This window comes from Columba livia, chromosome Z, assembly GCF_036013475.1.
Source record: "Columba livia isolate bColLiv1 breed racing homer chromosome Z, bColLiv1.pat.W.v2, whole genome shotgun sequence".
Lineage (NCBI taxonomy): Eukaryota > Metazoa > Chordata > Aves > Columbiformes > Columbidae > Columba > Columba livia.
In genome coordinates, this window is record NC_088642.1 from 83,544,092 (window position 1) to 83,570,662 (window position 26,571).

Here is a 26,571-nt window from a genome sequence, read left to right on the forward strand (position 1 = left end):
GCTTGCAGGAGCACTAAGTGAGAATTGGGCACTTGTGGTGTTTTCAGGCTCTGATCATCACCCAAACAGCAGGACGGGGCTGACTGGAACTCAGGATACAAATGACTGATAAGGATCCATAGGTATAGTTGCCATATTTTTGTTTTTAATTAATTAAATAAAGTCTTACAAAACTTCACCACATCTAACAGATGGATCAAAAAAAAAGGCAACAAACAAAAAATGTTCTATATGCAGAGAGGGAATCATGGTAACACTGTTTGTGCAGAGCCCAGCAATATTCAACTGTTGCTCCCAAGCACTAGGTTAATTCAAGGAACAATGTAGAAAAAACAACCTGTAATTAGGTATCCAATATCAAAACATTTCTTCATCTTCCTCTTTGAGTAGGGGTAGGGGCAGAAATTATTTTTTAAAAAAGAACAAAAATAATCTAAACTGGGGCAGATGCATGGTGGTCTGCATACAGATCACACAGGCACAGACTAGATATTTAAGTATAACATTGCCAGTGATGATGATGATAAACAAAACTGGGCTGGAGATTGAAGAGAGTGTGTGTCCCTTACTCAAATAGTGAAGTTCTAGAGCAAAAGCAAAAACAGGAGAAAGAAAGTGTACCTTTTTTCCACAGGTAGTGTCAGTCCTCCAGTGTGATAAGAGGACATTGTTATAAACCATATTCAAAGGACTCCCACTCCTGCATTTCAGTAATTCTGGTCTACTTCCTTCACTGAGCTCAGGTGTACTGTATGTCAATTAAATTTTCTATACAGTGTAATAGCTTTTCTTCGGCTTTGCAGTTTCAAAGTGCTGTCTTTCCCTCATTCCTTTGTTTTGCAAAGTTAACACTTTAACCCCCATCTCATTTGTAATTAGGTCCCAAAGGAAGGCATGTTTTCCCTCCAGGTCAGCGCACCTTTGTAACAGGAATTTATGAACACAAATGGCAAACAGACTCATTCACGTGTGTGGGAAATCTATCCCTTCAGCATCCAGCTCTGAAAGGTTCTGAACTCAGGCAAAAACCTGCAAACCCACTTGTGCCGCTGACCCCCTGGGAGCTCAGCACCACTCCACCCAGGTCCTCAGTGACTCACAGTTGGAACACAGGAAAGAAAAACTTAAAATTAAGAAAAAAGAGAGGAATGTATATCATAATCCAAGCTCTTAATCATAGGAATTCCAAATGACTTACCATTGCTGCAAACAACTACTCTGTCTACTGTGCAAAAGGAGCTCTGCTTTAAAGCTCTTCTGACTTGGGTATATAAATCATGGGATTAAATGTTATCTGCTCATTTAAGTAAGGTACAGATCTGTCAAAAATGCTTATATCCATGGAAAGAGCAATGAAAGTATATCCCTTCTACACACAAGTTCTTTTTAGAAATGACAGGGAAAGTACAATGTATGAATAATTTAGTTTTAAAAAAAAAAAAAATGCTCAAACCTATTTAAGGATATCATATGCTTTCTGGAGAAGAACACCCTTTAGACCCAATCAGGTTTAACATACAGTGCAATATACATATCATGAGAAACAGAGCAAGCAAGCATGATCTGATTCAATAAATTCTACAGCATAATGATCAGAAAAGAAAAAAGGATCAGAAAAACATGTATAAATTCAGAATTTCACCATTTCGGGGGCTTAAGACTCTACAGAACTATGGAATCTCACACACTGCCTGCGCTGCAGCACCCTGGTATATACCAGGTCCACCACATTGCTCAGACAAAACAGAACATCCTGAGGTGTAAAGAGGCAGAAAATCTGCTACGCACCTTGACGGGTTGCTCTCAAAGCTAATAAAAATAAGTTAGATATATCTTTTTACATGACAGGAAGCAAAGGCAGGGAGCTCCTTCCCCAGCTGACGTGCCTATATTTATGTAACATTGCAGAAGCAAGAAACGGTCTCCCTTTTCCCTCCTCTCACCACCACCAATATTGCAGGAAAAAAAATCTACCAAAGAGACCCTTCTCGCCCTGCTGAAGGACTCCTGGATTGTCATCATCCTCCTCCACATCCTTTTAGGTAAGCTGAGCATATTGAACTCTTTAATGTTTTCTCTGTTTGGTATTTCCTTCAGCCTGCAAATTGCTTTTGTGACAACCCAAGACTCTCTTTTTCAACATCTTCCTAAAAATGCACACACACAGTGCAATATTTCAACATCCTTCTCAGATGTTCCTTACTCACAGGTGAAACCAACTCTCCTTGCAGCCAGGATTTTCAGTTCTATACATCTCAAGGTCACTATAGATAGTTTTGCTGCAATTTTACACTAGATTCTCTGTCTGAATTGCTTGCTAACTGTGACTCCTAGACCCCTTTTATAATTTCTCCTTTCCAGGATACTGTTCCCCTCTTAGAAACACGAGATCTGCATTTCCCATCCCTCGGCACACAGGTAAATATTTTTACTGTATTTAAAAACTGTTCTTTGTTCAAATGGGGCTGCTTCATAAAGTCACTCAAGCTGTCAGCTATGCCTTTTTGCAATGTGTTGCCTGCCAATTTTATTAACAGCAAATGTATTTACTTCTTGATAATTAAAGTGTGGGAAAGCATTGAATGGAATGCTCTGAAAAACCTCAGCAGAAATATTTTTGTTCAGTGATGCTAGAAAACTACTATATTTTTTATGCATGACTATTTTTAGCATGAGTTTTAACGACACCGTGCAGCAAAAATTTTTAGAAGTAATTGTGCAGCATCAGATCAGTTCCCTGTAATGCTGTCACGGGTGTGAAAGGCAAAGGCTGAGTTTATGCCTCAAATCTCCCCCAGCAGCTGGTTCACAGCAGCTTCCACGTGTTTCTAAGGCATTTTCAGTAGATCTCCCTTGCATAAGCATGAGTGATGCCTTTCCTGACATGCTTCAGCAGTACTATTAGATACCTGCCAACAGAAGCATCAGTTACGGACCTTTGTTCAGTCTGCGATCACTTGCTGTATTTAAATATACCAGATTTATAACATGAAGCCACTATATTTCTTCCATTCTTATTTGAATTACATGCTCCAAGAGAACTGCAAGTCAACATTTTGCCTTTTTTAACATATTCCTCGCATAGATTATTCTTTAAAAATATTTCATATTTTTAAGTGTTTCTTCAGTCACTTCAAACATATGTAATTAAGACCAGTTTCTGCTCCTGGACAAAAATAAAACTGTAATAAGCTACATTACCTTCCAAATTTTATACTAGTTATGTTCTTTAATGAGAAAACATTCTCATAGTCACACCAGAAAATGTTACACTCCATCAGTATCAAATTATGAACTCCAGCATTACACATTGAGCATGTTTTGACGCATTCAAAGACAAACCTATTGCAATTCTTTACAGACAATTGCCCTGTCAAAGGACTTTTTTTTCATAGAATAATTTTGGTTGGAAGAGACCCTCAGGATCATCGAGTCCAACCTTAATTCATAATAATAATAATTCATAATTAATCAGTGATTAAAACAAAGACTTACCAACACCTGCCAGTCAATCTGCTGATTGAATGATTCAGCTGTAGCTCCCTCTACAGAAGCAAAGGAGAGCACAACCAGCCCACAGCTACCCAAGGGGCAGCGTCTGCTCTGTATGAAATATCACACACGAGGATTTGGATCTGGATTTCCTAGACATGCATAAAATGCCCCCTCCCCTGAAAATAACCTGAAGACGAATGAAAGAAAAGAAAAAAGGTTGATAGGAATACTATACTAAGATTGGAAGGCTGACAAATCTCAGCCTCCCACTGGATGATGAGGTCAAACATAAACGAATATTCACCTGGAGAACATCTTGTGAAAATCTGCAGTTGTCAAAACCTGACAATTTCTGAGATTAACACTGTTTCGCCTTGGCTCCAACCACACCATCCTCAAAGACATTAAATACAGCCCAATAATTCCAGCATGAATGGAAAACTGCACGTTGGAAAACTGGTATCAGGATACAGGGCAGCATGGCAAAACTCCATGGCCGAAAGAAAATGAATAGTCATGAATGAAAATGAGAAAGAATGTGAGATTCAGAGTCCTTTCATCTAATAAAAAACTGCAACTGGATGTTGCCAGTACAAATCTTGCTCAGAAAATGTGGCACCTGTCACAGGGTCACCCACACAAGACCACTGGTATGGCAGTAAAACACTGAACATAATACAACCAGAAAAGGAATTCAAAGACTGAAATAAATTACTAAAACCATCAGAGGGAGTATTTGCAGCAATCAAACATGCAGTAAGTGTTTAGATTAGTTCCTATTCACTACCTAGTAATTCTGGCTAGGATGAGTTTCCTATACAAATGTAGGGCAAAGCACAGGACCCATAAGAATCTAGAGTGTCAGCTCATGCTTCAAGTAGTTGCATAATTGTGCTAGCCAGCAAAATATATAATAAAAAAAAAAAAAACAAACTACTAGTTCTGTTAGAATGCATGCAAACAAAAGAAGAATAAGCATAAAAGAAATGGAAAATCTGCAAGCAAATTGTAAAGATGAAGTTATTTTCAACCCTTGCGTACTTCTAAATGGCTCACGAGACCATATTCTACATTTTCATTAGCAGTATGAATTTATCTAGTACCCTAATCAGACTTAATACTTCAAGAATCACTTTGCAGACAGATTTCTATCTTACTTTAGATATTCTTATAATAATTTCCATTTTCAAAAATAATTAAGCAACAATGAGGAAAAAGTCAGCGATTATAGCAGCGGAACTTGAAGTCCCATGACCATGGTATTATAACACATCTGGCCAGCTGGCACTGGCTAAGGCACAGCCTTGAAGTCACTGAAGATTTCAGTGGGCACTTGGGGAACAATCTCAGTCATCTTTGGCACTGAAAGACACAGATGTTTACAACAGCAAGAATTAATTACTGATGCTTATTAAAGTACTGCCGTAGTACAACAGTTCTGCAAACATTACCAGTAATAACATTTGGTTCACTTACAAATTGCTGCTGTAACCACTGTAAATATAATTTTAAAACACCCAAAACAATAACACACCACAAACAACAAAACAACTACAAAACCCCCCAACTATTGATGTGCTAGAAACAGAGGATGGAAATAACAGAAGAGAGGTTAGACTAATATTCCAGTGTCAGCAGCATACTCTTCTGAAGGACTAAGAGCAGTGATTTACTGAGCAATATTACTATTGTGTTCCTCATCAGTCACAAGGAATAGTCTGCTGGCTTATGCCTCTACAGTTACCTGAAAAGCACGTTCAAAATATTTCCTAGGAATACAGCTATAATACAGTTTTTCTGCTTTGAAAAGTAAGTAGAGCTTCACCTTACTAATGCTAATTTTCAAGTGACGGGCAATATAAAATAGCTATTTGTAATCACTCTCAAAGAACTATTTTCTCTCAAAGACTTCTTGTAAGATTAATTAAACACAATTAAGATGAAGGAGCATAACTTGCATAACACACTAGAGTTTCTTTCAGAACAATTATGTAATGATATAGTTAAATAAAACTGAAACAATGGCAGTTTATTCTCCATCTCCCTTGAACTTGCTTTATTTCCTAAAAGAGAGGAAGGTGAAGCAGTGGCTGAAAAACTCTCTACCACTATTGCATCTTGCCTACAGAATTGAAATACTTGCTAAGTGAGAAAATTCACAGCATCTCTCTCAGAGGTTTCCTTTACTAGACTAGAGATGCTTAAAGAGTTTTGATTTTTGGCTACAAATAAAGCCCTGGTTTAAAAGAAATCTACTCAGTGTAGTTTCTCCCCATCAGATCCAGTTTCTGAGAGGCAACAAGCCAAGCTCTTCTCCTTGTCCCTTGTTTAATTTAAGGAGGCGGCTGCTGGAGTCTTTTTGCCTTCACGCGCAGGACCAGCTGCTCAGGGATACTTGGAAAAGTCACCTGCTACTTACACATCCAGTGACCTGCAGGATCAGGAGCATCCTTGCCCATAGAAACTCCAGATCTAGGAAATCTTAGTCACATCACTTCTCTCTCATTCAGAAAGGCAGCGTGTAAATCAGTTTCTCCGTTCGCATGATGAGGCACTGCTTTACCACTAGAATGCAACCCAACTGCATATATTTAACATTTTAATTTATATTTTAGGACAATGGACTGCTGGTATCTCCTGCACTACACCTGGGACCTATTAAAATGTTACTGGTGAACTTCACTTCAACCCAAGAAGGACTTGCCAGTAGTCTGTCCCGGTTCTTTTAAGGTAATCCCCTAACAGGACCAGGGCTAAATAAACAGGGCACTCATGAAACACAAACATCTGAATTACACAGCAGCATCAGCCAGCTGCCCTGGGCAAGGCAGAAGGGTGGGATGTCTCAGTGCCCTTCTGGTGTCACACATGACAACTGCTCTTCCTCCTCAGTTCTGCGAAAAACAGTTTCCGTTGGTGATTGCACAAAAGAAATTCAGAGTTTGACAGTGGTACAGAAAATAACTGATAAAAGCATGAAATCACCACTGAGAAGAGGCAGTTTAGAGCAGGCTCTTCATAATGCCATGTAACCAGAGAGCAGTGAAACCTCAAGTTTATTCTGTTATAGTGCTGATGTACATAAATGAAGATACACTTTATGTATATGCGTAGCCCTGTATGTAAACGTACAAATGTACACGCATATTTGTTTAATTATTTAAAAAAAAAACCCACATCTGGAAGGGCCAGAAATCTCTGACTGGAACTAATCTGAACTTAAGCATGTTAAGTTACCTGGCTGCCAATTTTATCCAGTACAAAAGCACTCCTTCAGGAATGGCTCCGTGCACAGATATTTCTATCGCCTTCTGAGAGCTCAATAGTTAAAGAATAAGCTGTATTCTCTTTGCACATCGATCTCTGCAGATGTGCTGTATCACGGGAGACAATCCCCAATGCATACCTGTGGGTGAACACATTATGGCCTCCTTCACTGCAACAAAGATCTAATGAACCGTTCTTAATTAACTAACCTGAACAGAGAGTAATGGCACTCCCTGCAAACAACCACCCACTGTCACCAGTCACAAAAATACTGGGGATGGAAGACAGAGAGGTGCTTCATATAAATATATCAATAACTTGTAACTTGTCAAAAAAGCCTCTAAGGTTTAACCATTCAGAAACTCAAGGATCACTGCCAGCAAAGAACATTACTTTTATAACAGACAGACTTCTTTACCTTATTCTTAGAACTCAGACAAATGTTTGCTTTACTGATTCCCAACTAATTGACAGAAATCTCAAGATTGTAAAAGATAGTGTAAATATGGTTGGATGAAATAACTAATATGGCATATACTCTATCATCTTGGATAAAGAGTATACTTGAAAAGTGAAATAACATCTTGACTATACCTTTTGCACACTATAAGAACAAGAACTTAAATATAAATGAACAAGCAGGATGCAGAATAGATCTGCTTTCAGAAACCAACTGTGCGATTTGTCAGATTATTCAGAAAACAGTAACACACACATGCATATATACATTTTTTGTGATACTTTTGCATTGTAAAAGATAATATGCCTCTTCGTTCCTGGAATTCACTATTAGCATTTCTGTTGGGGATTCCTTTCATAGATACCTTCTGTTGAAGAATTATTTTAAAGGCTTTCATCCCCTACTGCATTATGCTTAAAAGAAATAAAAATGCTCTAGCTGTTACACATAAAGCTGGAAATGTCTCTGTTGTTACACATAAATGGAAAATACATGTTACGGATTTCAACACATGCAGTGTTTGAAAAGCAATGTGTACTTGTTGAAGGCTACTAACTAGACATTATATTTAATATAAACTACATTTAAATTAACTTCAACAGCACAGAATGAAAATTTATCTGAAGCGGCACAGGCAGAGAAATCTTTCCTTTCAGAGAATTACCATGAAAGAACCATTTTAACTCGGTGAAATTCACTATTTTCATTATATATCTGTTCAACAGTGATTCAGAATATACCTGCTGGGTTTGAGCAAAAAAGATCAGCAGGATCAAAAATATAATACTACTGGGACAACAAGAGCCTGCAGTTATTTGGCACCAGAACACAGGCCCATGGAACCCTTCCCTTATAATCTTAAAATGATGTGCATGTTAAAGTATTTTACCAGACTGATGTCAAAGTCATAAATTAAACTTCTACAGCGCAGGACTTGCCTCATTTAAGTAAAGATGATTATTCTGAGACTGTATTCCACTCCAGACACCTAATGAAGTGGATTTGTGTGGCACTTCATTTTGCACAAGGGTACACTGCAAAGTTCAGCATTTAATATTATTTAAGCAATAAGCTAAGCAGTTTTCCAAGCAGCAGAATCAAGTCTCCCAACCATGGCTGAAACGCTGCCCGTTTTGGGCGTGATGCACCTTGGAGCGGCCGCAGCTGTCTGGATTTTAACTCAGGACAGATCAATTGCAGAGCCTAAGCTGAGCCTAAGCTGAACAAAACAGCACCAGAACCAGCAGCAAAGGTTGTGCTGGTCAACCCAAGCCGAGACCCTTCCTGCTGCAGCTACAATGCTTGACAGAGATATCAGTGGTTAGTAATTAAGTCATCTTTGCCATTATGACATTGGTTATCACAGAAACAGAAAGATCGGACTTGGTGAAAGGATTTTGAGGGGTGAGCAGCAGCATCCAGGTGTCCCGGGATCAGCGTCCTTCCCACAGAAACACGTTACCTGTTGCCAGAAGAGCCTTAACACTACCGGAATCTACACAAATACAACAGGTTTATCACAGCACAGGTAAAGGGAAGAAGAAAAAGATTTGTTAAAAGAAAAAAACAACAAAAAAGAAAATCCCTATGCTCCGAAAAGAGAAGCAATTATTAAATTAGTTCCTGTGAATATATGAACTGCCAGAATAGCTCACACAGGCTCTCATCACAAGCCAATCATGCAATTATTTTGGTTTACACATTCAAAACACTTACTCCTCTTGTCAAGACCATTTCTTCGTATGCGACCGTAAAGCTCTGAGAACGGCTCTGGAAGCTCACATGTACTTGCACACGTTCATAACACGGCTGCTCCCTTCATATGCCGTTTCCTTCCTCCTGCAGCTCTGCAGACGGGGTAAATACTTTCACTTATCTCATAGGAAAAAAACCAAACCTAAGATAAGCTTGAGCCTGTGGAATTAAAATTAGAAATATACTCCCAGCACTGTTTGAGCAGCGTTTGCCTTGAGAGCAAAGCTCTGCCATTCCTGCAGCAATCTGACTTCTTGTTAAGTTCTGGCCGCTCAACAGCAGCTGTGACCTCGAAATAAGCAAAACTTGGCAAGTAAGCAAAAAAACCCACCTGGGAGATGGAGTCTGGACACAGTGTGGGCCGGTCACACTGTGAGTGAAAAACTCCCCACACAACTGCTGGCCTTCAACTGCTTTAGTTTGTGCTGAAAAAATACTTTGTTAGAAATATTTTTTAAAATACTAACACAGAAATTAAACTCATGAAAAAGTTCCTCATCGACAAGCACACATGGTCATCAGATTGTATTTCTACATCTTCCAGCCGGAAAAAAAAAGCAAAATCATAACTGCAGTGCTCAGCTGATGCACTTTTTTGTATTTCTGGAACAGTTCACTCAAACACAAAGATGCAGGCAATAATAAATCCTACCCAATATAATTTAAAAAGTACTCCCAGTTTGAAGAATGTCAGGTTAATCTGTTTATGTCAGTCTGCAGGGTGCCATATGCCTCATAAAAGAATAAGTGCCAGGGCATGGCTTAAATCCCTGCTTTTGTTGTTTGTTTCTTTGGGGGGATTCTTTTTTAAGCATTAATGGAAGAATTCTGAGAAGAAAATCTCCTTCCATTTGTTTTAAAACTTGGTTATTTTCCTTTTGGTTGTTTTTCTAAGTATTGACCTTAAAAACAAAACCATAGCAACAAAACGAAAAAAACATGCAAGTTGAGATCGCCCTTTCAGTGAAGGGTCATTAGCAAATACGAAATTAGTTAGTAGCCTCAAAATGTTATTTTGCATATCAAAATTCTAAAATATAATAAAGTTTATTACTACCTTAAAAAAAAAAAAAAAGAAACAAAACAAAAGCCCAGTCATGTTTGGAATCCTTTGCCCTTGTGTATCTGTACAAAAATGAGCAAAATATCTCCGATCTCTTCTAACATGTTTTATGTTTTCTCAATATCAGATTTTATGAACTGAAATTGTGGGGGGGTACATTCAGAAATGTTACTTTTCAAAACAACTCACTGACTTTTAGGGTACACAGTTTTTTTCCCTGCATCTATCCTATCTGGATTCTTGATTTTAATGTGTTCCAATCTATAGGTTTTTAATTGAAGTTCTTATTTAGTATTTAATAATATCCAAACAACTTACATTCTAAGAATAAACATGTTTATTTCGTTTTCAAATCTAAATAATTAAGGAAGTTGAAGTGGTAAAAACTTCCTGACATTTGATAAAATGCTTGAAATAAAAACCCACTCTCTATACTTTTTAAAATACTTTTTCTTCTGGGGCTCACAAGAAATTAGCATCCCACATACTAATTGTTAAGCGTTAATCATCAGGTATATGAGTTCTCCTTTTTTTCTGTTTATTCCAGATATTTAATTTATTTTCTGATGTCCAGTTTTACCAGTTTTTCAGAACTGAAGGACACTACTTGCTGTTAAAAGTGAGACCCTTTCTGTTGTCCCATGAATAAAAAGCAACCATTCTTTCAGTTTTCTATTAATTCCTTTTCATGCTCCTGGATTTTAATGCACTGCAGTACATGGGAACTCAATCTCCTATTTTTACACAGGGACCCTAAATGCAAAAAACCCCATTCAGTACAGATTTCTGCTTCTCGCTCAAGCACAGTGCAGGTGGATGTGAAGCTATTTCAATGCTTTCTGCTTTTATCTGGAATTTTTCTTCCTTTTTAGTGTTCTCCTTTAAATCCTTCAGGAGAACCAGCAGGAGCTTCCCCAAAGCGACATGCACCAGTTTCTGCCTCAACATTACCAAAATTCATATCAACACTACTTTTGCCTTCCCTTCTCCCCTTCCTTTGTGCTTTTCCTGTGAGAAATCTCAGCCTCGCTCATTGCCAGGAGTTCTTCTGTAGTCTATTGTTGTCGCTTACTAGATCTTTCCTACTGAAAACTTTCAAAGACAAAAATAACTCAGAGTGTTGCCACAACACATAAAAAAAAGCTGAATGAGTTTGAGCAGGATCCCTCTGTAGTTCAGGAATTTCGGAGTCTGAGATTAGTGGAGACTGGTAGGAAAACCAGAATAAATTGTAATTATTTATTAAAGATCAAAGTTCTTTATTTTTGTTGGCTTCGTCTTGCTAAATGATCACATGAAAATATTACATGGGGTTTTACATGAAAACCAAAAGACTTACCTGAATTCATAGCCTAAATGAAGGTCAGAAGCAGGTACCAAGAGAACACCTGCAAGAACAGCCTCCAAGAACCAGTGCAGCATCTCCCCGCAGCAGCTAACTTATTCCTCTGTTCATTGATTGGTCATATATGGTATATATGACCCACAGTAAATTCAGGATACAACAGTCTATTACTTTAATCTCATGCTGGCATGAAAACTGAGTTTCAGTACTATCCTTACTTAATTTGAACATACATGCCAAATACTTCATCAAAATAGTTATCCTCAAATTTGATTATATATCTTTTTTTATATTATATTTTTATATATTTATATTTTTATATATTTTTATAGTACTCTTCCTTTTACTTGATACATCTTCATCCTGCTATATCAATACATCACAGAATTTATTATCCTAATTATAAAAAAATCCCCTCATGTTGAATTGTCCATATGAGAATATCTCACATTCATCAGATTCTAAATCACCAAAACTCATTTTGCTTTTGCAATTGAAAAGCCGAATATTTCACGCATGTTAACAGAACTAAAACCCTTGCTAGCATGATTTTAGACGAACCTTCAGACTGAACTGCCCCGCTAGTTCTTATTTTACTTAGTCTGATACAGTTTGTACAGTCATCATGAGGTATCCTACAGAACAAATTTCTCGCATATATATAGGTTTATATATAAACCCATATGTGAGTTTACATAAATGGTACTTAAACAATGAAGATTTTAATCACTATTTTTCTGAAACCTTGCATTCAGTTATTATTTTTACCACATTTTGATTTTATGCCACTTCAAAAAATTTGTAGTTCAACCCAGTACAGGGAATTTGCACAAGAAACCTTGGGGTGGGGTGGTATTAATGTCATTCTGCTAATTATGGGGCTTATTCTTCAAGACTGAAATGTTCTCTCTCCAGAAGAGTAACCGACAGCAACCCTTGCACTTCACCCTGTGCTCAGCACTTCCATAGCTGAACACAGAGACCTCCATATTCATGACAATGAAATAATTCATACCTTGACTGACAAAAGGAGACTTTAACCCACTTTTGGCAGAGATATATTTTATTTTAGATGTCAGAAACTGGAATTCTGCTCCCTTACCCCCAGTTCAGAAGAAACATAGCTACGCGAACTCCTCCTTGCTTTGCTCCCGGACCTCAAGAGCTCCCTCCTTGGACCCCTCTGAGTCCAGTTCCCAAAAAGCTTTTACCAGCAGTAACTGCAGCTCTTGGCCATGATTTTGCATCTCAGAGGAGCTCCATCTCTGGGTGATCACCACAGCACCCACCAGAACACAAATGTGATCCCAACTCTGTCTTCTTTAGGAAATTGGGGAGGAAATATTCTTCCTAAGAGGTAACACCTCCTGGGAGCACAGCAGCTCACCAAACTAATTTCAAAGTCAGACTGCATGATCAGCCTTGAGTTTCTCTGCAGCTAAGACCTTCAAGTGAGTTATTGAACTAAATCATACTACTTAACAAGTTTCCATACATAAATAATTGTCATTAATAGTAAACGCGGAGTCTTCAGTGTCCAGGCGGGGCTCAACAGTAGGCAAACACTGACACATACCCATGATGAATGTGGAGATTTCTAAATTACACTTATGAAAGGTATCTATCACTCAGTTCATCCACACACTGATACACTCTGTGACAGAAGGGTTAAAATCCTTTCGCTAGGAGAGAAGACCGAAAAAGCAATAGCTAACACCTGGCAGATCAAGTCCCAGCTGACACTAACTAGTTTTCTAAACTAATCATCACAGCACGTGATCATCTAAGTATTACTTTTCATCATCTGTAAGTACATGCAAAGAGATTTAAGACATGAAACATGTATCTGGCTGAGGATTCGGCTGCTCCACATATACCAAGGCTGACAAAACCACGGCCGTGTCTGATGGAGAAGCAGGTAATGCTGCCAGCACAGACAAAAGTTCTTCAACGCTGCAGCCCAAGAACAGAACGTGCTGCATTCGAGGTGACTAATAAACATTGGCTTGTTTTGAAAAGGTCACCATGTGTTGCGGTAAGAGTCCCCCTCTCTGCATACCTCCCCACGAGCCCAAATCTTGCTTGGGAGTTTAAGTTCTTTTGCTGGAAAAATGGTGATAAAAACAAGCGGCTGAAGCCAGCACCCCAGTCTGTGATCATGGGGTTCATCCTTGAGGAGATAAATAAAAAAGAAGGAAGGAGGAGCTGAAGCTAAAAAAACAGGAGACCATATAACAATCAGGAACACAGTACTCTCTCTGGCACGCTGACAATCACCTGGAAAGATTGCATTACTTGGCAAACAGAAAACGGAATACTTTCCACTCCTACCCTGTATTCCTTTTTGGTGCTTCACTCTATCACATTGCTCTGCCTCTTCACCCTTTTCCTATTCTTGTTCCATTTCTTTGCTACTAGAGGCATCTTCGTCAAACAAAAAGTTTGTGGAAACATCCGAGAACCTGTAAACGTCAATTTAGAACAATTTGGTCTTCAAAGTTTTTAAGAAAACACAAGAAAACTGATATCTAGGATAGATATTCATGGAATTCATCAAACTTTAACTTGTGGTCCACTAAAATCTTGATTAATGCTTAAATAAGACCTTTAACAGATAAAGTTTGGAGTTGTTATAAATCTCAGTCTCACAAAAGCTTTATGTGGAATTTTAAAATATAATAATCAGATTATATTTTCTTCTGTCATGTCATTTTGGCATAATCCTTCCACAACCTTCTTGTTTACAACATTGATTAAACTGTCTGTCTTTTAATAATGCCTTGATAAGATTTGTCAATCTGTATCTTGGTATTTTATGAGACGGAACATTGGGAGACCTGATAGAACACGAGAACGTGAGTGTCTAATGCACAAACCTTGCCTCACATAAATAACAAAGCCGAGTTTCGGAAGTCACATTCTGTCACAGCATCAAGCCAACAGTTGCGTTCTGTACAGCATTTGTCAAGTAGCATCTTCTAATGGATAGTAAGCAAATATTTTACTAAACACAGCTTGATTTTCTGAAGGGGAAAACAACAGTGTCTAAGAATTATTTTGGTTGGAAAAGCCCCTCAAGATGATCGAGTCCAGCCATTCCCCCACCCCTGTCACTGCCCCCTGTCCTGAGAACCTCATGTCCATCTCTCCTGCCCTGGGCAGCCTGTTCAATGCCCCACAGCCCTTTGGGGAAGAAATTGTTCCCACATCCAACCTCAACCTCCCCTGGCGCAACTTGAGGCCGTTTCCTCTGCTCCTGGCGCTTGTTCCTGGGGAGCAGAGTCCGACCCCCCTGGCTCCAAGCTCCTTTCAGGCAGTTCAGAGATCAGAAGGTCTCCCCTCAGCTCCTGTTCTCCAGCTGAACCCCCCAGGTCCCTCAGCCGCTCCATCACACTTGTGCTCCAGCCTCTCACCAGCTCCGTTCCCTTCTCTGCACTCTCTCTAGTGCCTCAATGTCCTTCTGATGATGAGGGGCCCAGAACTGCCCCCAGGATTGGTGGTTTGTCCTCCCCAGGTCCCAGCACAGGGACGGTCACTGCCCTGGGCCTGCTGGCCACCCCAGTGCTGGTACCAGCCAGGATCCTGTGGCCTCTTGGCCACCTGGGCACACACTGGCTCATGTTCAGCCATGGATATCGTAGCAAAAGAAAACAGCAAGGTCCCTCCCCACTGTCCATCTCGCTCATTTGTCCATAGTCCCAGCACCCCATGCTTGTGTGTGTCCCACGAGGTATGAAGACAGACCACAAAAGTCGAGAAGCCATGAAAGGATGGATCCATCTGTGCTCCTGTCTTCAGTCTGCTGGGGGCACAGACAGGTAAAAATAATTTTTTGTTTTGTAGGTGCCTTTCTGCCACAATTTCTTAAGTGGTATCTGGAGCTTACTTATGCTGATTCATTCTTACACTGGCAGCACATTTTTCAGTTTTGTGATTGAGGAAGTTGCTTCTTTCTGGTTTGTGCCAGGAACAACTGTTTCCTACTTTTCTCGATAACCTCAGTCTGTTAAAAAATATTTAAAACAAAAAATCACTACCTTTGTCACCTCCTTTGGTTAATATGTAGGTACCTAAAAATAGAGTTGTCATTACTTTGTAACTGGTGCAACAAAAAGAACAGGAAGAATTCACCTACAGCAGAAATGCCTGAATTACACAAGATTCCAGACAATATAGGTTTGCTATGCTATGCCTGGTAGCATCAGGTGGGATAATTTCAAACTGCAATTTGTGACAGCCAGAGAGGTTCATAACAATATCTTCTTTTTGTTTTAAGCTCTCTCTAGAATGTTTTCCAGTCTAGATGGGTGAGGAGAATAAACTACAAATGTCACCGACGTTTTGTAAAGCCCAGAACTTAACAAGCCTGGTGCAGACTGAGAGAAAATTCAAAGATAAATAAACATACACAGTTATCAGAAAAAGGATGCTGAAAAAAGGTATTTGTCCTCAACTTCAGCTCACACTCACTTGGCCATGGCATACTGCCTGTGTTTCACCACTGTATCCACCTTTTTCCAAGGGTAAACAAAGTCGACAACACTATTACAGCTTGCCGTCAAAGTTAAGCTGCTTATTTGTAAGAATTACTCATAATACTATGCCTATTTGTAATACTTTGCATTAAAAAACACACAGTAACTTACATTAGCAAATGCAAACAATTTTGCTTGATAATCAGCTAACATATCCAACTCACTTTAGAAGTGTTGACTAGCAACAAGCAATTTATACTGTTCAGTGACTGCACTCGCTTGTACAATAAATTCTGAGCATGTTTCTTGTATGTTACACTTTGGTCCCTCTCTGCTGGGCAGACAGGCCAAAGCAGCATAAAGCAGAGAGCTCCATTATCCCAGAAATCTTCGTCTTCAGCGAGTAGCCTGAACACAGAGTGTAGAGGTGAATTCTGTGCTTTGCTGCTCTCGACTGCCGCTCTAAAACATGCTGCATTTGGAAAACAAAGCAGGACATTGAGGAACTACAAAACTAGTATTGGAAACAAACAAATAAGCCTTTTTTTTCAGGACTTAAAAGACTAAGTTACATCTCATTCTGTGAAGGCAGTTTAAAAGCTAACTTTTCAAAGGTGTACAGCAGCCAGACTGCAGCACAAACCCTGTTTCTTTTGTCTGGTTTCTCCTCAGAGCCTCACCAACCATCCTACAGCTTCTCAGCCGTGGAGCCGATCTCTAAATGTCACCCCTGCTGGCTCAGAAGGATCCACACTGCGTTAGTACGCAACCAGACCCTTTCCTCCACTCGCACAGATAAAACCCAATCTTTCCATTTCTTCTTTATCCAAAGAAACACAGAACTTGAGAGGTTCTGATTAAAGTGATGAAGAAGGTCTGCGTTCATGACTTAAACTATTTGCGAGTTTCTCCTTTCTTAGGATGTGCCCTCGGGATGTGCAGAGCTGAGTGTAGAGATTTGAACTACCCTGGCAGGACTACAGCAAATCCAGAACAGGAGACAGTATTGCAACGTCCAGAGCTTGCCATGAACAAGTTCCCTGGTCCTTTTCAAAGCAGGACCTTTTTTTTGGTGGTTTGTTTGCTTGTTTGTTTTTTCCCCCAAAATGAGCATGTGTTGAACAGTACCAGCATAAGTGGATTTTTCCACTCTGTAACAGCATCTCTGTCCTGTGCCCCATAGTACAGGAAAACATGATGTCCCTACTTATTATACCATGCCACCACAGCTTCTGGGTTTTATCTGCAAAAGTTTCATGATACATATCTATATCAGTAATTTTCAACAGAACCAAATCTCAAAATTTCGTGCTTGGCTGCTTCAGATATCCCCCTTTGGCTTTAAGACAGAAAAGATATTTTGACCAATTACCACCTTACTGTGCTTATGATTAAGGAGAAGTGCAAGACACAACAATTCACCTCACTGCTCCTTTTCCTAGATGGACAGATTGAAGCAAGAGTTAACTCCTTGAATTTATACCGCCCATGACATAAGAATATTTAGGCAAATGAGTCATATTCATGGATACAATAGCCCTGTCTTCCATGCTCTCCACGTTAGTGTACAGCAGCCAGAGTCGACTGTCACCTTGTAAAGAACCACAGTTATTTTTTAGTGCTGGAAATAGTGCAGCAGCATTTATAGAAAGCAACTGCAGCTGGTCCTATGGCAATGTGGGTTACTCTGCAGATAGAAGCAAAATACATGTAAAAAAATCAAATACACTTCTATAAAGGAACTGGAAAAAATATCCCCTTAATGTGTAAATAGCGACCCTGAAGTGAATATGTCTCAGAATTTATAAATCAGGCACTGTTCCTTAAAACCCTTGGGAAAAACACAGCCATGTTTTGCTGAACAAACAGCTCAAATCCAGAAAGAGCAACATGACCTCATCAGCTCCTCCAGCTGACCTGGCTCATTAAGATATCTATTTTGCTTGTTTCAATTACAATACACACAAAAAATTGCTCACAGCCAGCTGGTATCAACTAAAATAAGAAACATGGCATTATTTTCCTTTTCCACCATATGAAAAATCTGTTAATGTCAGAAGACATTAAAATCAGCTTAACCTTAAATGGAACAAAATAACACAAACACGACTCATGAGATAAAGAAGGTCCAGTATCTGGTGCTAGAGATAGTTATAGTAATTCTACATTGCTATGTCTGTCCAGCAGGGGATTGGACTAGATGATCTTCTGAGGTCCCTTCCAATCCCTAGCATTCTGTGATTCTGTGAAAAGTTTTAAGTTTATTTTTAAAAAATAGCATTCCTTGCCTGCAGCCAGTTTGTGGTTCAAAATTAGTCTGCACAAAAGAATTGCAGAACAACCTTGTATCACAGGCATAAAGGAGACTGGCAGAAGATTAAACCATAGATCCTTTTCTCAGACCACTCTGTAACATACTAGGTGAAATGTGCCTCTAAAGAATCAAAAGATACATCTTCAAAAGTTAGGGAAAAGAGACCACAAGAAGCAGATAAAGTTGGGGTTTTTGTTCTACTACTTTGATTTCAGTGTCTATGCAATGCACTCAGATTTTGTTGGAACTCTTCTGATGTTCAGCAAGAAGTAAAGATAGATCTAACAAAAAGTAAACGAAAGTTCCTGGTGTCTTAAAATAAACAATGGGGGTTTTTTGAGATTGGGCACAGCTAACAAAAATAACAAACTTACCATCCCAAAACCTTAAGATGTCTAGCCTGAAAATCTACCCTGAAAATCTTAAACTCCACAGCTGATCAATGCAACCAAGAAAACTTCCTTCATTTCGTCCTTAGCCTAAATGTACACCCTAATCTATGGGGTGATTTGGAATATTTTTTAAAAAAATTAAAACATTCTGTTATTTTTCACTCTATGAGGTTTATGAGCAATGGTCAGGAGTAAAAAGGAAGAAAATAACAAGGTTAAGGGGACACTGAAAAGGAGTTTGTATCAGCCTCTAATCCAAGCAGCTCCCTTTCCCTCATGCCTGGCTTGTTCTCAGAGGTCCATTTCTCTGTGAAAATGAGTTAATCTCTAGCTACTCTAGTTCCTTCACACACGTTTCTGCAAATGTGGTGCTCATACCGACACTGGTAACAACAAATGAGCAGAAGCAGCATTTCACTTATATGTTTTTTGAGATGTAGAGTCTGTTGTTGTTGCCACCATTCCCGACCACCAGGAAGGGGCAGCAGAACACATTCTGCAAGATCGACCAAAATCACAAACCAATAGGAACCGGGGGTACATCAGAGCTACTGGTCCTTCTCCTAGTTCGTGCTCTCCATTGCCTCATCAAATCATAGAATCATTTTGGTTGGAAGAGACCCTCAGGATCATCGAGTCCAACCATAACCCAACTCTAGCACTAAACCATGTCCCTAAGAAACTCGTCTAAATGCCTTTTAAACCCCTCCAGGGATGGTGACTCCAGCACTGCCCTGGGCAGCCTGTTCAATGCCCCACAGCCCTTTGGGGAAGAAATTGTTCCCACATCCAACCTCAACCTCCCCTGGGCAACTTGAGGCCGTTTCCTCTGCTCCTGGCGCTTGTTCCTGGGGAGCAGAGCCCGACCCCCCTGGCTCCAAGCTCCTTTCAGGCAGTTCAGAGATCAGAAGGTCTCCCCTCAGCTCCTGTTCTCCAGCTGAACCCCCCAGGTCCCTCAGCCGCTCCATCACACTTGTGCTCCAGCCCCTCACCAGCCCTGTTCCTTCCTCTGCACTCTCTCTAGTGCCTCAATGTCCTTCTGATGATGAGGAGCCCAGAACTGCCCCCAGGATTCAGGGTGGGGCCTCACCAGTGCTCAGCACAGTGGCACAATCACTTCTCTAGTCACGCAGACAAACTGCCTTGCTCAGTAGCTCTTCCTTCTCTGTCTTCTCACACATGTACATGCAAGTCACTTAAATGTTTTTGGCTGCTTGTGCTTCTATAAGTGGCTGTCAGTCGACCTATATTAACTGACCCATGAAAAGATCCTCAGACCATTGCAAATGTAAAATAAAATATGCTCTAGTAACCTCACTGGCTGAAGCTGCCTGTATTTGTTCTTCAGTTTTGGAACAACGTAAGGGTGATTTTTCTGAGTCTGGAGGTAGGCTTTTTTTCTTTTTCTTCTGGCTTTGTTGGGTGTTTGCTGCATTTGAAGCATAGGTCAAGATCATGCTGATTCGCGGGCAGCTACAAGCCTTGGCAAAGCTGAAAATGCAGTAGCAACACTCAGTGTAGACAAATGAAAGAGAAGTTTGATGTTTATTAGCCAAAACTGTGAAAAATACAACCCTAAGACCCCTGACAAATGCCACGTAACTAGGCTGAATACAAACACAGAAGCCTGGAACTAATTTGTATGTGTGTATGGCAGAAGCAACCAAAGAAACAGAAAGCCAAAGTGACAGTCAATAAAGATTTGGGAAGAGTAATGCTGAGCAGAGCTAGCCTGAAATTATGACTAAGGAGATTGTCTTTTTCTGTTGTTGTTCTTACTTTGTCCAGCAAAAGGAGGGGCAGAAGGGACTGTTGTATGTTCTTCATCAATTCACAGGATTGTACTTGAGAGATACTCACAAGTTTTCCTCCTAGCATCCCACAAGGCTCCAAGCACTCAGGTCTAAAGAAGGGCAGAATTTGCATTATATCAGGTTTCATTTTTTTGTTTGTGTTTGTTTTGTTTTGTTCTGCTTTGTTTGTTAGGTTTTAATCTGAAACAAACTTAGACAAGAAATTCGTACTCTCTAATTTCTCTGATGCTGACTATTCTGGCTCAGCTGTGCCCACTAACTACAGATCTTCCATTTACAGTACGTGTAGTCTCTATACAAATTGTGTAATGCCATGAAGTATCATACATGATGTACACATACCTACATATTCACTTGTATTAATTGCACAGCTCTGTAAGTATGCAGGGAACTCAGCAAGCACATGGATAAAATACAGGCCATGTGATAAACAGAACTGCAATTTTTTTTCAATGCTGTGCTTACATACATAGATTTATCCCTTTATGGTTCCATGACACCTTGCAGCTGACATTATGTAACATACGGCTGCCTGTGATATTTGCATTATTTAAAAGTTTTATTGAACATTTGTTTCATTTTTCCCCATAACAGTTTTGATAGATCACTTTAACCTGAATAGTTCCAGTTTAGTTTCCTTCCTGTCTGCTTCTTAACAAAGTCATTTCATGCTTTAAGATAAATCCACCAAAAGTTAACATCTCTTTAAGAAACAAACAAACAAACAATAAACCAAAAACCTCAAAAACTTAAAAAAAAAAAAATAAATCAGAACCTAGCTGGCTTTTCTCAGGTATTTTTAACATGATCACATGCAATAGTTTAATACTACAGCACAATCTACTCATTCATTTATGTTAATTTTGTTAGTGGTTACAAATATTTAACTTAAGCATTTATCTGTAACATCTGTAGCTTTGCATTCAGAAATCACCTCAGAGACAAAAAAAAAGTGGCTGTTGAGATTTGATCTTGGACATATTGACATCATGAGTTTGAAGAATTAGGTGAACTTCAGCCAGCACTTTAACTGGTAAATGTTATAAAGTGCTTACGTGCACATGAGGCCACTGTGCAAAGGGCAAATTTGGAAACCACTAATAAATACTTTTGAGATTTCCTGTAAAGAGGGTTCCTACCAGATATCCTTAGGACATCATTATTGTTTTTATGAACAAGGACACAGATGAGAGAGCTCCACTTTGAGGGCTATACCAAGCAAGGAAAATAGTCTTAGAATGAAAAGATGAAAAACAAATGAGAAAGTTCATCCCAAACAGTATTTTGGTTTTATTCCACTAAATGCTTTCTCCTTGCAGACTAGCTTCACCTCACTCATAAGATTTTCATGAGAGACTTTGGAGAAGGTACTAAAATACCTTCAGTCTGTCTACTCCCAGTCTGTCTTTCTCCCAGGCAGTCAGCAATAGGACAAGGGGCCATGGGCTTCAACTCTGCCAGGGGAAATTTAGGCTGGAGATGAGAAAGCAATTCTTTGCAGAGAGAGTGGTCAGGCATTGGAATGGCTGCCCAGGGAGGTGCTGGACTCACCGGCCCTGGAGGTTTTGACACTGAGATTGGACATGGCACTTAGTGCCATGATCTAGTCAATGGACTGGAGTTGGACCAAGGGTCAGACTGGATGATCTCTGAGGGCTTTTCCAACCCAGTCCATTCTGTGATTCTGTGATACTCACATTTACTTACAGGGCTTATTGTGGAATTTCTTCTATTGTACCACAAGGGATCATAAGCACCACATGTTTGTCCAGTGTTAAAGGTGTCTCGTTATTTTTATCACTATGACATTTGGAGGTTTTCTTCAGAGCTCTTACAATCAATACATCCAGTGAAACACTAAAACTTAAGTATAAAAAAATATATGTATTATTCTTATTTTTTATTTTTAATAACCATTGTGCTCTTGAGTCTGAAGATTCAGGAAAAATGAATGTTTCCTGAAAGTCAAAAGGAAGCCTCAGCATGCCTACAAAACAAAACATTGCTTCTGCTCTCACAGTTTCTGGGCTTGTAACTCCAAGAAGCATGAGTCGTTCTTGAACACTCAGTACAACTCCGCTCTGAAAGATCAATGCCTTATTACTTCCCTCCCCAATTAGTTGTCAGAGCACGCATCGTGCCTGCAGTGGTTACTCTAAGTCTAAGTTACACACTAACAGGATAGCACTTTTGCTCCATGTGTTTCCACTTACTTGTCTTGACAATTCCATTTTTCCCAGCGAGCTTTTGGTCTTCTCAGTTACAAACATGTAACAAATGTTTAAGAGGAATTCTCCATTTTGTACCGGTCAGAATCCTGACAGTTCTCAGCACCGCTGACACAGTGAAGGTGTGCTCCGTGGTACACCTTCGACAATTATTTCTCATGCACATATTATACAAAGCAGCTAGTCCATGGGCTGGTAACCTCCACATAAATAGTTTACGTTTTCTGGGGGTGCACAAACAACTTCATAATAAAAAGCGAATTTAAGAGCAGATTCTCCCAACTGGTGAGCTGAACGTGCTACAGCACCTGTCAGATGAAGGACAAGCAGAAGGACAAATTCATCCCTCTTTGGCTCTGGACCAACTGCACCGCTGCCCCAGTCAAAACTGCAGCTTGATTCTGGGAGAACAAGAGTATCCAGGAACACAGGGACTGTCAGCACACACAGCTGCCTACACACTTTTGTTTGTCTGCAAACACCTCTTGTGCTATACGTTTAATAACTGAGGGTGCCTGGGGCCTCCAGCACCCAGGAATTCCTCACGTGCAAGGAATTCACCAGTGACAGCACAAATCATCCCAGCAGCTTAGTCCTGTTACAGTAATGTAAAGCAGCAGAACTTGAATTCTGAAGACTATAAGTAACTGCCAGAAATCAGGATTAAAAGAGGCACTTCTTTAAATTAAGGTTATGGCTTCCTCAAAAATGAGATAATGAGAACATAAGCATTTAGGAGTGTAATGAGTAGGATTCAACAACTTTTTGTTTCCATTTTTACTTATTTAGAGTATGCTACTACAGTTAAGTAAAAATTTATCTTACCCTCCTGCAGGAAAGCCTGTACCAACTTATTCATTCTAAAAATCTGATTCTCGTCACACACTGAGAAGCTCTATTGTAGGTAAGCATCCCAGGGAAGCAGAGAATAGCTGAGGATATATCTAGAAGTCTAGTGGGAAAAACATGCAAACAATTCATTTTGGCTCTTTCTTCTTCTGTCCTTTCCTCCTTTACACCCAGATCCCTTTACTTACCCACAGGGACTTTTTCAAGGCTTGTTGTGCAACATTAGAACCACAGAATCATTTTGGTTGGAAAAGACCCTTAAGACCGTTAGAGTCCAACCACTGACCCCATTGACTCTTCAGTGTTTTTCTTCTCTTTTTTTCTTTCTTAGTTTTTTATCAGAGCCAGGGAGTTCAGTTTGGAACATTCAGTTCAACCTTTTGCCACTTTGCAGAGGCCTCTGAGCTTTTCTGCCTTTTCCCTCTTTTTTCTCTCTTTGGGATCAACTGTTGGGAACAGGGTGCTGCTGTCTGGGACTGGTGCTCAGTTGTGGACAGAGTTTGTGAGGAATTGCCTGGAGTATCTTTTATTATATAGATATACACTTACTAATAGTGTATTGGTATTTTGTTTTTATTAAACTGCGCTTATCTCAATCCAAGTTTCTCCCATCCCTTTTGATTTTCTCCCCTATTGGGGAGTTATCATGGTTCTATTGCCAGCTTGAGTTAAGCCAGACACAGGGGCATCTCCCACCCTGCACTCCCCATCACACCTGCCTGGACTCAGCTTCTCACAGCAACATCCTTTTTGTTTGACAACACAACCGGTGAGCAGAGGTGGTTTTTTTTTTTCCCATTAAAATTACTGAAGGACTCGAAAAGACCAAAAATCACGTCATTTTTCCACAGGCAGGATCCCACCCTGACAGCAGGCCTGTTCGGTGCCACACAGGTCAGGGTTCCCAGCACCTGAAATGATGCAAAATTACTTATACTTCCCTTTTTCTTATGAGCGTTGGCTCCAATAACAGGCATTTTTGGGGCCACTTTGAGTGACATTCTTACCTGGTTCATAATAAACCAGCAGCTCCAGGTGCAAAATGATGTCATGGATGTGGCACTGGAAACCATTATATTCTGTGTGTCACCCTCATGCCACGAGCTTTTGCCTTCTTATTCTGCACTGAAATTCTAATACTTTAACTGGAACAGCTGCTCAAAAGGTAATTTTCCTCATAGCAGAATCTTCCTTCAAACAGAGGATGCAAGTATTGTTAGTAACTGATTAAAGTTTATGATTATGTGAAGAATATGAGCCAAACTGCTAAGATCATTCCTTGGTTTTCTACGCATTAGTGCTTTGCCTTGCCACAAAACAGTTAGTGGCATTAAAAGAGAAAGTCTCTGTGCAATCCCTGCTAGAACAAAGGGCTGCCAATTTACCTTCCAGGTAGAGGTTCCAAGGCAGGAAAAAGCCTTATCAGAAAATTCTGTAGCTGTTCCAAATGATATGTTCCTTTTTAAGCAGAATTACTGCCTAACAATGACTACAAATTACACAGAAGATCTGGTGTCTTTCCAATGAATGCTGAAGGCAGACATGTCTGTATTTCAGAGCTTAAATAAGCAGCTTGATTATTGGTGTTCAGAGTCCTCATCAGCTCCATTTGCAGCACAAGTGGCATCAGGTTTCCTACTGAAATGTTAAAACATGGACATAAGAACTTAAATAAAACACCCCTATTTAAAAAGTGTTTTGTTTCTAAACAAGTGTCACAGTCTCACTGGGAATAAAGAGTACATATACACCACCACATTTTTATATGGCATTTTTTTTAAATTCAGCATCAAACATACTGAGGTTTAGTGAATATTGCATGCATATGCTTGGTGTATATACATTAAAACAATCAATTTTCTTTGTTCCAAGGTAAAAGCAGTTATTTGCTTCACAGTACTGAAAAAGAGCCAATGTATTTGAGGGTGAACAGGTAGTCTGAAAATACTTTCTTGAAGAAATAAAACTATATAAAAATAAACTTATCAAAAAACCCCAGTTTTTATTATTTTTAATTTTGTCTGCTGCTGTATTTGCCCTGCAAAATGATCTTTAAAGAATGTGTAAATCTTTACGATACTTAGTATTTATTATTTGCGACACTCATACTCATTAAATTTGCATAATTTATTAGATGACATTGTAACTTAAAAAAAGGGGGATTGTGCTTTGTTTTGTTGGGTTTTTTTAAAGGTTTTTTGATGGGTTTTGTTGGCTTGGTTGGTTTCTTTTGGGTTTTGGTGGGTTGTTTTGTTGTTGTTTGTTTGCTTTTTTGCTGGTTTTAAATCAACTACTTTATTCATAAATAAAACAGGGAAGAGAGAATAAACCATCCAACACAACATGCCACTGCAGCAGCAGCAGCGACACAATAAAAACTAGCTAAAGAACCCATGCACATTTGGGTGGAAAAACCTTCACGCCAGTGAAAGCAGAGTTCCTTCAAAACCCAAGATTCTGAAATTCTGAGGAACGAAAAACATCGTAACTAGTGGTACAATAAAGCCACACGAAATTCAGTTAAATAACTACAAAATTGGGAAACAACAACAACAACAAAAGAATAACTAAATAGATGACTCCTATCTAGTACAAGTTATCTACAAGAGATTGAACTGTTTCTCTGGTATTTTCAGTTCAGCTCTTCCTTACAAGCCAAAGCCTTTTTCCTAAAGCTCTGTAATGAACATTCACAAAGGAATATATTAGGGAGATTAACCTAACTCTGCAGTTCAGCTCTGACCTAAAAATGCAATGATTTTGAATTTATTGAGATGAAATGTACAACCTCCAGAACAAATCCTCATAGGTCACTGGATTAAAAAAAAATCTTAATCTATGTACCTTCTGGTTTTCAATACATTGTAGCTGTGGCCTGTCCCTACTTATCACTCATGCATATTTTTAAAATTCTCATTTAAAGGTACTCCAAGTCAAAATGAAAAAGTGTAGCTTTATTCCAAATTTCCAAGTCTATACAGTGTTATAGTTCCAAGTTTATCTCCTCTTCAAAATTAAGCCGGGTACTTTTTTTCTATAAAAATTGCAGCATGAAACTATTCATTGTTTTTCATTGTTTTCCATACCAAATGCTTGCAGTTTCCCTTCAATCCT

General features: G+C 39.4%; 1 protein-coding gene and 1 long non-coding RNA gene across 11 annotated transcripts in view; one reads left to right on the top strand and one right to left on the bottom strand.

Annotated features, from left to right (window-relative positions):
* The window catches only part of MCTP1 (multiple C2 and transmembrane domain containing 1), a 275,168-nt gene that overhangs the window by 224,969 nt on the left and 23,628 nt on the right, over positions 1 to 26,571 (bottom strand). The window contains exon 1 of one of the 7 annotated variants that reach the window (XM_021291079.2): positions 8,939 to 9,654. The exons of the other annotated variants lie outside the window; for them this stretch is intronic. Coding sequence (XP_021146754.2) covers positions 8,939 to 8,956 — 18 coding nt within the window. The 5' untranslated portion in view covers positions 8,957 to 9,654. Of the gene's footprint in view, positions 1 to 8,938; positions 9,655 to 26,571 lie in introns of those variants that run through there. 7 annotated transcript variants of the gene reach the window in all.
* On the top strand, positions 1,578 to 18,658 carry LOC110360569 (uncharacterized). Of its 4 annotated transcripts, none has more exons than XR_002416526.2 (4): positions 1,578 to 2,042; positions 2,362 to 2,418; positions 6,111 to 6,225; positions 16,533 to 18,658. It is a non-coding gene; the product is annotated as an uncharacterized LOC110360569 (long non-coding RNA). The 4 variants fall into 4 exon arrangements; XR_002416527.2 differs by lacking the exon at positions 16,533 to 18,658 and adding an exon at positions 10,913 to 14,102; XR_010469189.1 differs by lacking the exon at positions 16,533 to 18,658 and adding an exon at positions 7,948 to 7,962 and having other exon boundaries at positions 1,751 to 2,042.